This window comes from Triturus cristatus, chromosome 9, assembly GCF_964204655.1.
Source record: "Triturus cristatus chromosome 9, aTriCri1.1, whole genome shotgun sequence".
Lineage (NCBI taxonomy): Eukaryota > Metazoa > Chordata > Amphibia > Caudata > Salamandridae > Triturus > Triturus cristatus.
This window is the reverse complement of record NC_140592.1, coordinates 150678470-150694533: the sequence shown is the minus strand read 5'-3', so window position 1 is coordinate 150694533 and position 16064 is coordinate 150678470. Positions and strand designations below refer to the sequence as shown.

Sequence of the window (16064 nt, the reverse complement as noted above, 5' to 3'; positions counted from 1 at the left end):
GTTATTGCATTATTTAAAAAAAAAGCATTTCATTCCAACATTTATGATGATCCAACTGGGCGTCAATATAATGCATCTGTTTAATCTGTTTTCCAGGTAGCCACCCGCAAAGCGTATGGAATCGCACTGGCAAAGTTGGGCCATGGCAGCGACCGAGTCATTGCTTTGGATGGAGACACAAAGAATTCCACATTTTCAGATATGTTCAAAAAGGAGCATCCGAGCCGTTTCATTGAGTGCTATATTGCCGAGCAAAACATGGTACTTTTCATTTTTTCTTAGTCCAGATACTGACCTTATTTCTTTGTGTGGATTTATTTGCTTATTTATTCGTTCGTTAATTCTTAGCAGCATAACTTTTCGGGGGGGAAATGGTGCACAGAACAACATGATCATATGCAGACAGTATGTACAGAGACATCTTCAGTATGGAATACATTTAGTTACTAAGACTAAAATTACTCAACCTTGCAAATTATTTAAACGTGCACATCGCCATGAAACCCCAGGGATTAATGTGTTCTTCATTTGAAGACTTGACTCATGAATTCATGAATTTAAAAGGAAACTCGGGTCATCTGATCCTTCTTACAAGGCCAACCCCTAAATAAGCGTTTGTTAATTCTATGTATTTTTTCATCAAGCAATTGTTAGGGATCTTTTGCTAGTCTACAAAACTATAAAGTAGCTCTTATGCAATTCATCATGCAGTTGTTAGGGATCTTTTGTAGTCTACAGAACTATTAATTAGCTATTATGAACTATTTAAACTTGCCCTGCAAAATGTACAGTTGTGTACTGGAAGTATGATTTTATTATTCACCAACATAAACATGCCTTATAATATACTTGTGAAATGCTACATTTCTTGGATGACTTAATACTCCGGGGCACCAATTATGCAAATGGTGCATTTTCATTGATTGCGGCGGGTGCTCCTTTTAAATGGTATGCCCAACGCAAACAATGAAATGTGCCGCATTATGGTGAAGGCACTGCGTCCAGGACAACCACAATCTCGCGCTGCCCTGGGGACAGCGTATTCATGTGAAAAACTGCTTTGAAGCCCCTCTTTGTTTTCACAGTGCAGGCAGCAACCCACCTGCACTTTGAAGGGGGAATAGAGATCCCCTTGTTGGTGCAGTGAGTGACTGTACCTGCCTGCAAGGGGATGTCTAGAGGGTCCATAAGACCCCCCTTTCCCATCTCCTGAGGGCTGCCATCAGGGGGCTCACTGACAGTGCGCCACCTTTTAGGGAGCGCATTGTCAAGGCACCTTTGAGAGCTTTGTTACCTCTGCGCCCGCATCTGTAATACGCCCTAAGAGGGATGGGTATGCCCAGACGTGGGTCCCTTTCTCACTTTGCTATTGGATTCAAGCTAGCCTGGCTGATGAGGGGTGTTACTCCGAAACTGGTCCCAGGGTGCTTGTTTCTGGTCCAGGGAAGACCTGGCTTGGCAGTTCGTGCTGGACTGTTCCCATGAGGAACAAGGTCAAGACTGATTTACATACGGCTTGGTTCAAACTGGGGTGACTTAGTGAGCAAAAGAACAGCATTCCATCCATCATTTGTTGCTTCAACACTTTTTGCCCTAAGTGGGATGGGTATGCCCAGACGTGGGACCCTTGCTCACTTTGCCACTAGATTCAAGCTAGCCTGGCTGATGAGGGGTGTTACTCCGAAACCGGTCCCAGGATGCTTGTTTCTGGTCCAAGGAGGACCCGACTTGACAGTTCGGGCTGGATTGCTCCCATGAGGAACAGGGTCAAGACTGATTTGCATACTGCTGGGTACAAACTGTGGTGGCATAGTGAGCAAAAGAATGATGGGTTTGACCCTGATCTCTTGACTGGGGGTGAATGTTTGAATCAATCAGCATTCCGTCCATTTGTTGCCGCAGCACGCATCTGTAATAAGGCTCTGGCGCAGAGGCAAAGGGATTCACTAATTTGCATGGTGCCACGCCCCCATGCAAATGAGGGAATGCCCTCTGAAGATACCGCTGGCGGGTTATGTGCGCCAGGACTATCGGTATTACAGAAAGGGCCGCACAAGCATCTGCAGCCCCTTATGTAATACTAAAGTCTCCAGGGGCACAAGTATAATGCGGCCCAGGTGCTTCGTATGGACGGACAAAGGAAGGCCTAAATGAGGAGATGCCCTTATACTATACTATTCATTTCTATAACGGGTAAGGAGATCCTAGGCCTAGCATAGGTCCAAAGGGACAGCATTCCAAGCTTTTCCAGATTGGATGGTCAAGCATCTGCCATTTGTGGAAACAAGGTGAAAGCTTCGGGCTACCAAGCAGGGCATAAGGTGTGATTTTGAAGTTGTAGTATTGTAGTGCAAGGGCGGAAGCCATGTCGGGGTTCCATAATCCATCTCAAAAAGTCTTGGATGGGACAAGAGTGAAATGCATGCTTGGCAACAAAAGTGTAGTGAATTTCATTTTGATTCAAATTATCTGAAGTCAATAGAGCAGAACTTTTGAAAGTCCAGTGGAGAGTACTATAATATAATAATGTATAATGTACAGTAGCTTGTCAATATGACTGCCCATTTTGCCCAGCACCGCTCACTCCTTCACTTAGTTTTCTCAGGGGTCATTTTGCAGAACCTGGCGCTGTTATAGTGACCCCTTTCACTGAGTACAGTACGTCTATGAACAGGGCTTTACATGAGTACTGAGGCACAGTTTTTGATGATGGAAGGTATTATCCAGTTGTTAAGATACAACCATACAGCTGTGTGTACTGATATTTTGATGTTGCAAGAGAGAACATTCATGGTATGGCTAATACCTTGGAGTGGTCCATATGACAATGATTTTTTCTTCCTTTAGGTCAGTGTCGCTGTTGGTGCTGCCACTCGTGACCGAACTGTTGCTTTTGCCAGTGCTTTTGCAACCTTTTTTACCAGAGCTTTTGATCAAATTCGTATGGCCGCTATTTCAGAGAGCAACATCAATCTATGTGGCTCACATTGCGGGGTTTCAATTGGTAAGTAGCAAGACCCTAGAATATTTCTACATTTATTTAAAGAAAAAATGTACACACTCCATTGGATGCCTGATGGGTATTAATGCTTTTCGCTGTTCTATTGTGTGCAAGATTCTTTAGGAACCTTCATCCTTTTTTAACTTGCCTAGATTTCAGTCTGCACAGCCTGGCATTCTTTGGGAAAGAATTTGAGAATTCCTCCAAAGATATATTTTTGCTGCTTTTGTACTTATATAAAGATAAATACAGATGGATAAATAGGTATTTCTCTTCTTTGTATGTATATGTAAATATTAATAAAAACAGAAAACTGAGAACATTATTTATGATGGGCAGTTTAGTGTAATTTATACGATTTTTTTGTGATTTGTTAAGCAATCACATCTGTGTTTGTGTTGCCTCCATGTTAATCCGCTATTTTAAGGACATTGTTGCTGTACTCTTATTAGTAAAGTACAATATACCACAAGCATAAATGAATAAGATATTGCTGCCCACTCTGGAATTCTGTGATCATGCTGAGGCTGTGTGTGGAGTACTTTTAAAAAGTCACTGATTCATTCTATGACTTGCAGAGTCCTGATCACAAGACCAATTGCAGATCCATTTTGTAGGAAATTCACTTTTTCTGATAGAGAGTTGTCGTAAGGTTCAGAAGGCCATGGAACACAGCAGCACCATTGCAGAGGAGATGTATTGCCACTCTTCTGTCACCTGAGCAGGGAAGTATATTGAGGGTTTGAATAGTGTCCCCTCCCTGTCAGCTAGGAAAGACTTGTTTAGTAAATGTGCCTCTTTTAGGTCTCGCCTGCGACCGCAGCGCGAAGCGCTGCTGTCGCAAGCAAGATCTATTGTTGCTGACTTGCCTCGGAAGTGGGACAGGAGATGTGCACGCGCAGGCTTTTGGCGGATTTGAGTTGGTGTACGCGCCTACAGTCACGCGGCGTGCACATCTCCTGTCCCCTTCCCTCGCAAGCCAGCATGCAGTTTCACTTTCGTCAACACGCACGTCCTAGGCAGCCTCATGCTATTTAATATTTTTTTTAAATGCGCACGCGCGCTCCAAGCACTTACCGGCTCTAGTTGGGACTCTGCGCTGCTCCTCTGCTTTTCCTGCCGGTCACTGCAGCAACACGCGGGGCTCCGTTTTGCTCACAGGAGCCCCGCCTGAAATCCTGCTTTGTCCACACCATGCACCATTCACGAAAGCGGGGTGGGCTCCCGCCGGACTTCCTGTAATGTTTGGCAGCCCCCTCCCTGGGCCGCACGAGCCGCGCAGCACTCATTAAAAGTCCGGCGGTGTTGAAGTCCTCACACGCCGCTACTGGGCACGAGCTGCAGAACACGCAAAAGTTACATGTACCGCGCATGCGCGGGCAGCCCTCGCAGGTCTTCTCCCCGGCCCGGATGTGGAGCTGCTTTCTCTTTTGCTTGTTGTTTATGGAGGTGGGGAGTAGACCCAGCAGCACCTGTCGGATCCTTTTGGGAATCATCCAGCCCATCGCCCTTTGTAAGTGTGTAACTATCAAGTCCTAATAAGAGCACAGCCGTAAACACGACCAGACCATACAAAAGGAAATCCACCTCTTGTGTTTTATTTCTCGGACATTTGTAGCTACAAGTAGGGCAAATTGGGCAAATTGTGCGTGATCGGGATGAGGTATACTTGTTTGTCTTGTCACAGCGAGATTGGCTACAGCGGCCACCTCAGCTGCCTATATTTTACTGGGATATTTTCCATCCACGTAGCATTTTCGGTTTCGTATGCTGGGTCTGTTTTGTTGCTTATATTCTTTACTTCGTGATCCTATTTGTATTTCAACATCCTGTGAAATGTTACATGTGTTTAGAGATATATACCCTCTCGTGCATGTTCAATATTGTGAAGAATGTCGTGTATTCACTGTTGAGATTGGTGAAATGAGATTGCACAATCGAGAAGCCAGGGGGTTTGGGCGGAGTGTAATGAGTGCTGGCCTCAGTCTGGGGAGATGTGTCTGACTGTGCTTACTGGAAGCACTCGGGGCTACTACAGCTTGCAGTCCTCTCATGCATGCTCCGTGGAGGAGCAGGGACAGTGGCCTCGTGCCCAGACCATGGCTGGTTCCCCGGACCTCGCCATTTGTTCTGGAAAATCCCTCGTCATTGTGTGCAATGCCGGTCTTCCTGTTTCAGGCTAACTACAGAGGCGCCATGTTGTGCTTTTGTTTTACTAAAATCTTTCATTTAGCTGAAGCTTCATTGCGTCCTCCCCTCTCCCCCTCCATTCCTTCTTCCTCTTCTCTCCCCCCCTTCCTTACGTCACCCCCTCCATTCCTTCTTTGTCCTCTCTGCTTTCCCCCCTTCCATTCCTTTCCAGCTAACCTTCATACCTCTGCTCCTACACTCCCACCGCCTTCATCCTTTGGGTCTCCGCATGTGCACTTTAAGGCGGTTACAATGTGTCTCAAACTAACTATGCAACGCGCAAGGAGTTAATATTCTTAAAATGATTCCTATGCCCCAAAAATCCAATACCCTGTGAGTGGACTGTTCACCCCTTCCATAAATTCACTCACTCCCCCATCCTAACATCTGGTATGCTAATAAGGCCTGCCCCTCGGTGGCATGGCTCAGACTGTCCAGTCTGGACAGAGCCTCCATTCAGTGCCCACTGCTCAGGCCAGCTGCCCCAGAGCACTTCTACTGGGCACATCTGCAAATAAAACAGAAACCATTTCTAGACGCGCTCTCTCCTGGGAGCAGCCTTTTCAGCTCGTCCATTAATTGCAGAATAACACTGGGTTTTAATAAAATGTAAAAGTAATTCCAGCATGTGCGTTAACGACGTGCACCGTAGTACATAATGCCACCAGATTATGTTTTTAAAGATTTAGCTCCTGAGATATTGGGTGTTCACAGATTCATGTTCCACTGTATCGAAGTGTAAAAGGAGGGCGTACAGGCTCCTGTGATGTTGGGTGTTCACAGATTCATGTTACCACTTTATCTAGCTGTATTGGCATAATGAATAACAATGCCTTTTATTTATATTTTAAAAACAAAAAACATTGTCATTTACAATGTCGATAACTCAAAATATTGTCATTGCGAGACCTATTGCATTGCAAATGCTTGTTGTGAAAGTCACCTCAGATTTGTTGACTTTTATGGACCCTATCTTTGCTGGTATTTGAATTTGGTGCACTGCAAAACCACTGTTCAGTGCTACAGTGTGTGTGCTGTGTCCCTCAAATAGTATTGTATTTTTGGTTTCATTCGATGTTTTTAACTTTCCAGGAAAGTAAGTTGGTGCAGAAATTGCATTGCGAGAAGACATTTACTAACACTTTGCGTTGGGTTTGCGTTGCTGGTGTAATGCGTTGGGCTTGCGTTACTATTGTTCTGCAAACCCGACACATGCAGACCCTCTCGGTGAAATAATTTTGCTTTGCTAGTTTGACTGAACGTAAACAAAGTAAAGTGATGCTTGCGTTTCTCATTTAAATTAAAAGGTAAGAAAATATGATATTTAATATGGTATTGTTGTGGTAGTGCTTTGGATTGGCACAACCCTCAAAGGTTAACTGTATGTGCCAAATACTGAATTAACACGTGTTATATTGGATGCATCAGATAGCTGCCAAGGTTTCTGATTGCATATGAGTGACATTTCCATAATTTCAGTGTAATTATGAGTGACATTCAATGACTATGAGTGACACTTTCTAGCTAACAGTGTGATGTCACCCCCACACTTATTAGTAGCACAGCCCACAGCCTAGCGGGCAACCAATCAAATTAATGGCGTGATCAGATCATGATCAATGGACAGAGTCTTTCCAGGCTCTCTGGCATGTGGGACCCGAGGCTGACTACAGAATGTGAGAGGGGCCCCATGCGGGATCTTCTCCCTGTACAGTTCTTCAATTAGGACCCTCTTTTATGCAATTTAGACTGACCCAGTCTTTGGCATCTATTTAGAAGCTTCGTTTTGCGGCTGTTTGATACTATTGTTTGAGCAGGGGGTGCTTTTTTACCTTAATTAGGCGGGTGTGTGGTTTTGTGTTTCTGTCTTCAAACCTCTGAAGTTTGTTTGGCTTCCATATGAGTTTTTGTGATATACTGAGATTTCTATTACTCCCGTTGTACACAAGTGCCATCTTGTGGCCTTTGAAAAACGAGCTCAGCTTTACTGCTTCTGTCCCAGCAAAAATTTGAAACTAGAACTACTTGGTTTTATCGCACTTCAGGTCACCTTTCTTTTCCGTGACAATCTCAGGGATTGCTGTAATGCGGAAAAATTACAGCAAATGCGTTATTCTAACGCGAGGTGTGTGGCACTTGGCAGGGCTGGCATCAGACTAGTGGGGCGTTGTTGTTACCCGAAGTTGTTTTCCATCCAGAGCGGTAACGTACAAGTTCAATTTGGGACACAGTGCCTTGTCCGCAAATAAAGAGTACATCTTTTCCCTTTATTCTCTCTTCAGTGTGTTTGTGTAGCTGTGAATTGTATTTAACGTTCCTGCAACATAAACACTGATAGGAGGCAGATATGGAATGGGAGCAACAGGAAACCCTTTGTAAGTGCTTTGATTTCCCTTGCAGAAGGTAAATGTACCTCTTGTTTATTTTAGCACTATGCACAATCACACGTGCAAAGCCAACTAGTGATTCAGACATTCCGAAATCTGTGCAGCGCATGCGGTCAAAGGAGCCTTCTTGTTGGAATCGGGTCTAGAACAAGAATTGTTGTCTCTGTAGCAATAAATATATATTGCTGCCCGTCCCTTTCTCATGTTCCTCACGTGCTAGGCCTCTATCATGCTTAATTTGTGGTAGTGGTGCCCACCAGTGCTTATTATTTGGCACAGGACTTCCTGCCTCTGGTGTCAACTGCAAAATGTCATTTAAACTTTTTCCTGTGTGCTTTCTGAGGAGAGTTTGGGCGGGGACCCCGGTGGGTGTCACTCGCCATGGCTCTCACAAACATATCTGGACCACAATGTGCAGGGCCAACTTTATTGCAGTACGACTGGTGCCACCATACCTGGCGCTGACCTTGAGGGAAGTGCTAGATTTAGAAATAACTTATGATTTTAAAAGACTCTGCTACAGAGTTCCTTTTCTGGGCAGCAGTTTTCAGGCAACAATAAACTGTCAAGATAACTCTGGTGATTAATGTTCCTACTGCAGAGGGATGGAGTTTTGTCTAGTGGCAGTTGTGACTCAAAATACAGTAGCACAGAGGGTTATCATGCCTGCTACAAATAACGTGCAGCATGCAGATCACAGAATTGTATTTTAATTTTAATAGGATAGTTTATTGTTTTATTGCTTTTGTCACAAAGATCCTTTTGTTACTTGCAGTCATAATCCTAAAATAACACAGTGAGCTATAAGCTGGCATGAAAAGAGCTGCATGCAAACTGCATGGTATAGGTTAGAACATTATGATTTTTTTTCCCTGTCTCTAATCATCCTAAAGTTGCTAAAAAGTTTTTTTGGGGTATAACTAAATTATTATTAGTAAGGCTAACATCAACCAGTGTGTTAATTATAAATCCTGAGCTTGTGCTTCTCTAGACTGAGCACTATGAAAATATAATGCCTGCCAGTATGGAAGACAAGTGACTCCTACACCTGGTGACCTCTTTGTCTTATGTAGTATTTCCTATACACTGATTTACACACCTATGATTCATTGTCTCTGTATAATGCGTGTGCTATTTAAAGTGCTCTAACACCCTAAACTGGTATGAGTAGTGATTTAAAACAAATGAAATACGTATGAGAGAGAGATGCTATGGAGGCATGAGGGCCACAGTTGGAGGGTGGTAGTGAGCGAATCTGTGAAGAAGCTGGTCACTTGGGCTGGGAGGGTGTCAACAAAGGTTGTCGGAACTGCACCACTAATGCTTAAACCGTCCCTGACAATGTGTGACAGAGAGCACTGCGCATTGGTACTGCCTGGCTGCCAACACAGCGAGCATCTTCCAGTTGGTATGTGCATTTGAATGAGGCGGACTACGCATCTATCTGTACCATTAGGTTTCTGCCTGGCTGCGCCTCTGCAGTCCGCTGGCTGCTCGTTGCCCAGCTGCATCCACAGCATAATCCAATCTTGTGTAAGTGCAGCCCATTTCTCCGGTCCAGCCATGGGTTTGATCCCTGCCTACCCTCCACCTAACCTGGGTCAGGCCCATCAACTTAGGGAACACAAAGCTAGTCTTAAGAGGGGTACAGTCGTTGGATCTGTCTGTGGCCCACCCATGCCTCTTTTAGTATCCTTGGGCTGCACGTTTCTACTGCTGACTCAGCACACCCTGGTATAGCTAGTGCAATTAATTCAGCTACACTGTCTCTTTGCAGCGTTGAAATTGAGGGGCGATGGGAAGAGTCTATGTGCACATAGTTTGCAATTATGTATGGGTCGTCTGTTAAGCTCAATTGGAGTATGTGCATTGCCGGCAGGTGGTGGAAGTAATAAGCAGAACTTTAAGTGGCGGTGACCCTCTATGAAAGCTATTGGGCCACCAGCTCTTATTTGTTTTACAAATTAAATACTGATTATGTCACCTGATTCCTAGCAAATATTGTTGGGGTATTTAAAAAAACATCCATATTTCTTTCTCAGTAGACTTTTTGCAGTAAGTGGTTGGTGACTCATTTCACAAGCTAAAGCACTCCACAGGCTCTGCAAACATATTCTGGAGGTTTGTGCTGCTCTCTTCGTTGGCATACATGAGCTTTGTCTTTGAGAAGGTGTGGCGTGTGTGTATGTTTCCAAGTGTGAGTACGCCTGGGCAGGCTTTTCTAAAGTTGCCTTGCACACTATGATGAAGCATGAGCAGCATTCCAGCAATTAGCCCATGGTCAACTGGGACAGTATTCTGTTCATGCCATTGTTTTCCCCTCCTAGAAACAGGGACATTAATTAGATTAGTGGGTCCCAGCACACTAGGTATTAACACATACAGATCAAGAGGCAAACAGACTTCTGATAACTAGTACCAGCATCAGCCCTCCTTTTGCTATAGAATACATTGACTGATTAGTTTTGATTCATGCGCATTCTCCTACATCGCACCCAAGACATGGAACGACCTCCCTCAACACATCAGAGCCTCCTCCTCACTTCTTGAGTTACTCAACAAGCTGAAGACTTGGCTGTTTGTATAAGCACCGTGGGGACCATAAACCTACACACCTGCTCAAGTGCCTGGAAAGCCCCTCGGGTGATGAGTGCGCTATACAAATCAACATAACATAACTTGCATGTATATCTTGGAGGCCCTCTTCAAACTACAGAGGACTTTCACAAGACAACTCCTAATTCCTGATAATGGACTCAAATGTCTCCAGTCATTCAATCTTTACTTTGGATGCCTGTAGCAAGACACCTTGATATCAAAACATTTACCTAATGCATTGAGCCATTTATGGCATTGTAACCATGTACCTTCCCAACAACCTTTTTGCCTCCGGCCAATCTAGATCACCTCAACCTAGGTTGGCTCTTCTCCTGACCATTTTTTCGTTCAAAAAAACCTTCCCTGATGGAAGCTCCTTCTCACCCCAGTCATCCAAAATATGGAACTCAAACGACAACCACCAATAGTTCTGGAGAATATTAAAACCCTGGCTTCCTCCATACACTTAATTTTTATGAACAGACAACTCCTGTTAAACTAGCATTTGCAAAGTCAGCAGTTCTAGAAGCAAAGTGCTTCCCAGTGTTTGCATGCGTTAATGCTTTAAAGCCAGACCTGTTGGCTTTGCCAGTGTATGTATTTTTACTGTGCATCACTGTTTGCTAAATGGCAAACAGTGGTATGCTTAGAAATCCACTACTGTAATATCTTTTCACGCAGTAGCAAAAATTGAAATTTAGCTAATTTATAAAGTAGATTTGTGGACACCTAAATGAATATAATAATCCGATTGCAGTGTGTGTAGCACTTGTGAAATCAGGGATTTCTACTTGTTGTGGCTCCTTAGCGCCTCTAACCGACTAGCCGATTACATATAGTACACCAGTGCCAGTGTAATTTTGCACATGCATTTCCCGACTATATAAATTGCATAGATTTGTTTGGACGAATGCCAGTTTTGTACTTACCAAGCAGTGTAAACATCATTCTGAAATAGCACCAGCGAAAGATCCGTTAATATTCTTAGGAAATATATCAGCTCCATTGTAGGAGAGCGTGCAACATGTTCTGACAAAGAAAACCACATTTTAAACTAGTTTTCTAGAAAATTGGGGTCTACGACAACAACGTTCTACATAGGAACTCCCAAATATTTTCCCACAAAGAACACATACTTAAAAGAAATACATTAGACTGTTATCTTATCTCTGCCCTGACCACCTTTCCATCATATTTGTTCATCAGTAGAGTTTGGTCTACGCAGCCAAAATTACTTCTACCCACTACAACACTTAATGGACCAGGATCAGGTCACCTTCATTGGCCTTAAATAAATGAGACTCCCCGTAAGCTTTTACACCCCTCCTCTGGCTGCTGAGTTTGCTATGGCAACCTAATGTCATCCACACTTCTGGTATTAAGTAACTATGACTTAAACACCAAGCAGACCACCGTCTAGACAAAATTAAAGGGAGCTGACATTTCTCAGTACACACCTCTACATTTTGGAGAAAAATACACATACTTTACTTCAATTTCACAGACCGAATGTTTTAAACTAGGAAACATGTAAGGACTCAGCCTCTTCGTTATAAGTACCTAAATCATTAAAAAGAAAAAAATGGTTAGAATTTCAGGAATATTAGTGGGGATAGCCTTAAAAATATTATTCAAGTTATTTAGTAAGGTTTTGTTGGGGGGACTCGCATGCCATAAAGAAACGCAAAGCATTACGTCCGTTTTCTTTTCATTATAACAGTCCACATAGACAGCATGAAATTGTGCTGAAGTAGCCCCCACAAAACCTTTCGTAACAACCCTCTAAGTGTACGAAGTTCTAATTTCAAAACCCCAACACAACATCACAAAGAGGGAGAGTAGATGTGCAGATTGTGTGCTTTTATTCATCACAGTAAAGAACAGGACAGTCATATGCCTGAATTGAATATTTATACAAACATGTCCTATGCTTGTGATTACACATTTAACGTACAAACTCACATTGTGTGTGGGGGGCTCTCTTTTCAGTATGGATAATGTGTCCATCTACACATTTGAGGTACAGGGGCATACCTATTACTGGTGCAACAGGTGTAATGGGACCAGGATCCAAGTGTGTGAGAACCCACTGCACCAGTTACTACATTCATTGCTGGCCAATGGCCCAATTGGGGCTCCTATAGTCTTCAATGAGGGAGTTGTGGTCATTTTGCTTGCAGTAGAGCCCATGATTGCCTTGCTAAGCCACCACTGGCACATCAGAAAAAGGTGCTTTTGGGCTCCTGAAAGATGTTGGAGAGTCACACGCGGCATGCCCACAATGGCATAAACAGAATTACGGTCAATTGGTGTATTAGAGTACCCCTTCATTACTTTGTGCATGTGTTCAATGTAGATGGAATTTACAGAACACTTGAGGTGACCAGTACAGTAAAATAATGCTCCTCATCAGCCCACTTAAATATTATCTGTACTGTCTCGGGCGTAAGGAAGGAGTGTATCCGTATCACAATCTATCTATTTGTCTAATATGCTCAATTCTTACACTAATGGAAAATGAGTTGACACTAGGAAAATCCCCAGAGTGACAACATTTTCAAAGTAGAAACTGCAAAAAGATGGAAGTCTGTACACTAAAATGTATTACATAAAACCTCCCTTTTGCGCTCTCCATCCTCATGATGCGGATTATTTTGCCTTGTGAAAACTGAAAGAATGCGTTTTCTATTCTGAGATTTGCTCTTTACATGCTCTTTTTTTGTAATCTGCAAAAGGCCACATACAAAAGTTGACTATGGCGCCCTGCTCATTTAAGGTCAACTTCGAGTGACCACCTGCCAGAAGGAGGTGGTGTAATATTACAAATTTCCAACAACAATGTTGTGTCTGAATATGGACTACCGAAATATCACGAGGGTACATAAATATACTTAATTATAGATTATCTAATATAGATTTTCTCTACTTGCTTGCTCCACATTGTTTGTACATTGAGGATATATAGAGTTAAGAAGAGAAAATGTATACGTACATATCAAAACTTATTTTAGCAATATTTGGTTCTCAATATTTAGCCTATAATACTTTTCTACCACAATATTAGTGTCCTCGATGTTGTGACATACAACCAAGGCATAGAAAAGAAGATTGCTCGATTCAGTTTATCCACATTGAACCAAGCAGTATTGGCCCAAGTTGAGTTTCAATGCCACTAGCATGGTGCAGAGCTATTGAACAGATTGCATTCAAAGAGGAGCAGGCTATTGGAAGTGACAGATAGGAAGGTAAGGACCCCATGATATCAAAACCATATGAACCGGTTTACATCTGTATATGGGCAGTAGGATCTTGGCAAACACCAGAAGAAATTAACTCTATTCTATGCTGTGAAAACTACTTAAGATCAGAATAAACACCATTGCCTGATAACTTTTACCCAGGGCCACTGGACTTATGTGGCACGGGAGGGTCAAAATATGCAGCAGGGTTGAGTAAATTATGTGGCAAAAAAGGCAAATTATGCGGCACATTTTGTGATAGTATTACTTCATTATTTTGTCATTTTTAAGCTTGTTACTATTGTCTGATTTTTAGTTGCACCTCATTAGTACCAGTTTAACTCTCAAATATAGCAATAGGCTACAGAAAAGTGACAAGTCAACCTTTGCAAAGGGCTTTCCTGTGTGCGGCAACACTTGTTGCTGCGTTTTTAATAACTTTTGAACTGATTGAGCTAGAAACACATTTTCTTTGTTCAAATCTACAGACTATGCAGCAGATGATGCATTGTCTGGTAAATGCTGCAAATCTACAATTATGTTAAAATATCTACGGACGGCTGCACAATCACATAATTCCAGTGACCCTGCTTTTACACTCTGTACTGGTTCTTTCCTTAGGCTTTTCCTTGGGGTATGGATTAATATTTAACTTTCTGAAAGCTAGTTGTCATAAAGACTAATCAGTATCAAATCAAACCAAATTTACAATTGTTCTTCACTTTAGCCTCAAATCTCTATGCTAAAGAACACCAAACAAGTGCATCAAGCCCTGCCATTTTCACGTCTTTCTCTATCTCACTTTAAACCTGCCACAGATGGTGCCAGTATTTGCACTGAATTAAAAGGGTGACTGAGCTGTGGTGGGAGAACGCTGATGGGTTGCAAACATCAACATGGTAGTGCAAGTATTGTAATCTATACTGAAACTCTTTGGGCATTCCCCCTGGCCAGCCAATAATGGATATTTCCAGGTAAGAACTGATTGGAATCAGTGCCTCCCTTGCTGCAGCTCAGCTAAAAATCTGCACGCAGATATGTGCTCAACTCAAGTTACCACATTATTAGTCATTTCATCAGGACCCTCAGTTCACTCCTTCATAATTTCATCTCCTTGTCTGTAGCCCATTGTTCTAGAACATTTGGTCTTAACCCTTTGACTGGTGTAGCCCACCCACCTTCATCATGACGCGAATCTGGGGACCACTAGTGAATCATTAATAGAATCCTGGGACCACCACAGAATAATTTTTGGAATCCGACATCCTGCCCTAAGCAATTTGAACCACAAAACAATATACATAAATACAGAAACAAGTATTCATCAATTGAATACATATGGAAATGGAAAAATAATCATTTCATTTAATTTTAATTGGAAGGTTGGAGCTGTCTAAATTCAATTGCGGTCACCCATCGTACATACCATATTCTGTTGAAACACATGCACTGCTCCGACGCATCAATCTGAGGATACAAGCTTCATTTTTGACCTTTATAAGGACACCACCAGAACGGTTATGGTTTGTTATCACCGCACTCTAAACAGTTCCTGCAAGTTAGGTGCTCACACCCAAGGCCAACGGTCCAGAATGCTCTAATAATTTCAATTATCACAAAAGGAGGTAGAAGCACTCTTTTAATAGTGTAAGACTGAAAGAAACCACCACTTGGGGCCTTGTAGCCACAAGAGAGTCAAAACAGAGAGTGACATGAAGTGTCAATCATTGAATCCAAATATCAAGAGACATATAATTACGATGTTCATTCATTATTCCTTTACTTCTACTTTAAAACAAGGACACAGCCAGCGTGTTTTGTCCCGAAATATTGGGACTTCTTCAGAGCATAAAAATCAAAGGCGTGCCGTAAGCCTATAGGATAGTTTTTGTAAGGTGTTCTTCCCTGTATTTATTCAACATATGTTCCTTGATGTATATGTTTTCGGCCTGAAGATTCGACTTCTCCAAAGTATGCTCCACTAGTCTTCATAAAAGCATATTCCTACTCCTGGAAACCTTACAGGTGAAAATTCAGGCCAAAATCATATAAGCATATACTTCACAGAACATACGTTGAAGAAATACAGGGAAGAACAGATGCTGCCTTCTAATTGCCTCAACAAGACATTTTTCGTGTGTGACAGTAAAATTCTTCCCTGGTACAGACCATGAGCTTGCCCCTGGCTGTGCACTAACTTGAGAGTTGTAATTGATGCCAAGCTTCTGATCAACTCTTTGTACCATTTACATTATATATACATTTATCGTAGACTTTAATGCAACAGTCTTTTAAGGAAGCATTTATGTTTCTCACTACTGACAGTTTTAGATGTTTGTAGACCTTATGTTTGACAACTATTAAAAAGGATAAACCCTGTTCAACTGTTGGCAGCTTTTTGTGTTTTCTGGCTTTGCCATTTCTTATATGGTCTGTCCATCAAGGTCATGGCATTTTCAAGATGGCTGCATTGATGCATTTGTGATGGTTATTCTCTTGTTCATTTTCAGATGAAACATGACCTGTAGCCTGTCTTTGACAGACAGTATTTCTTCTTCTATATATTTACTTTGTTCACATGAAGACATTTGAATTGCTGGTTTATGGCTGTTGTTTAAGTGCTTCTATTTAGTTGCCTTAGTCTATCTA

At 42.4% G+C, this 16064-nt stretch overlaps 1 protein-coding gene across 1 annotated transcript in view; it reads left to right on the top strand.

Moving 5' to 3' along the window:
* The window catches only part of TKT (transketolase), a 99854-nt gene that overhangs the window by 56667 nt on the left and 27123 nt on the right, over positions 1-16064 (top strand). Inside the window, exons 8-9 of the mRNA XM_085624622.1 lie at positions 97-261; positions 2848-3004. Of these exons, the coding sequence (XP_085480748.1) occupies positions 97-261; positions 2848-3004 (322 nt within the window). The remainder of the gene's footprint in view (positions 1-96; positions 262-2847; positions 3005-16064) is intronic.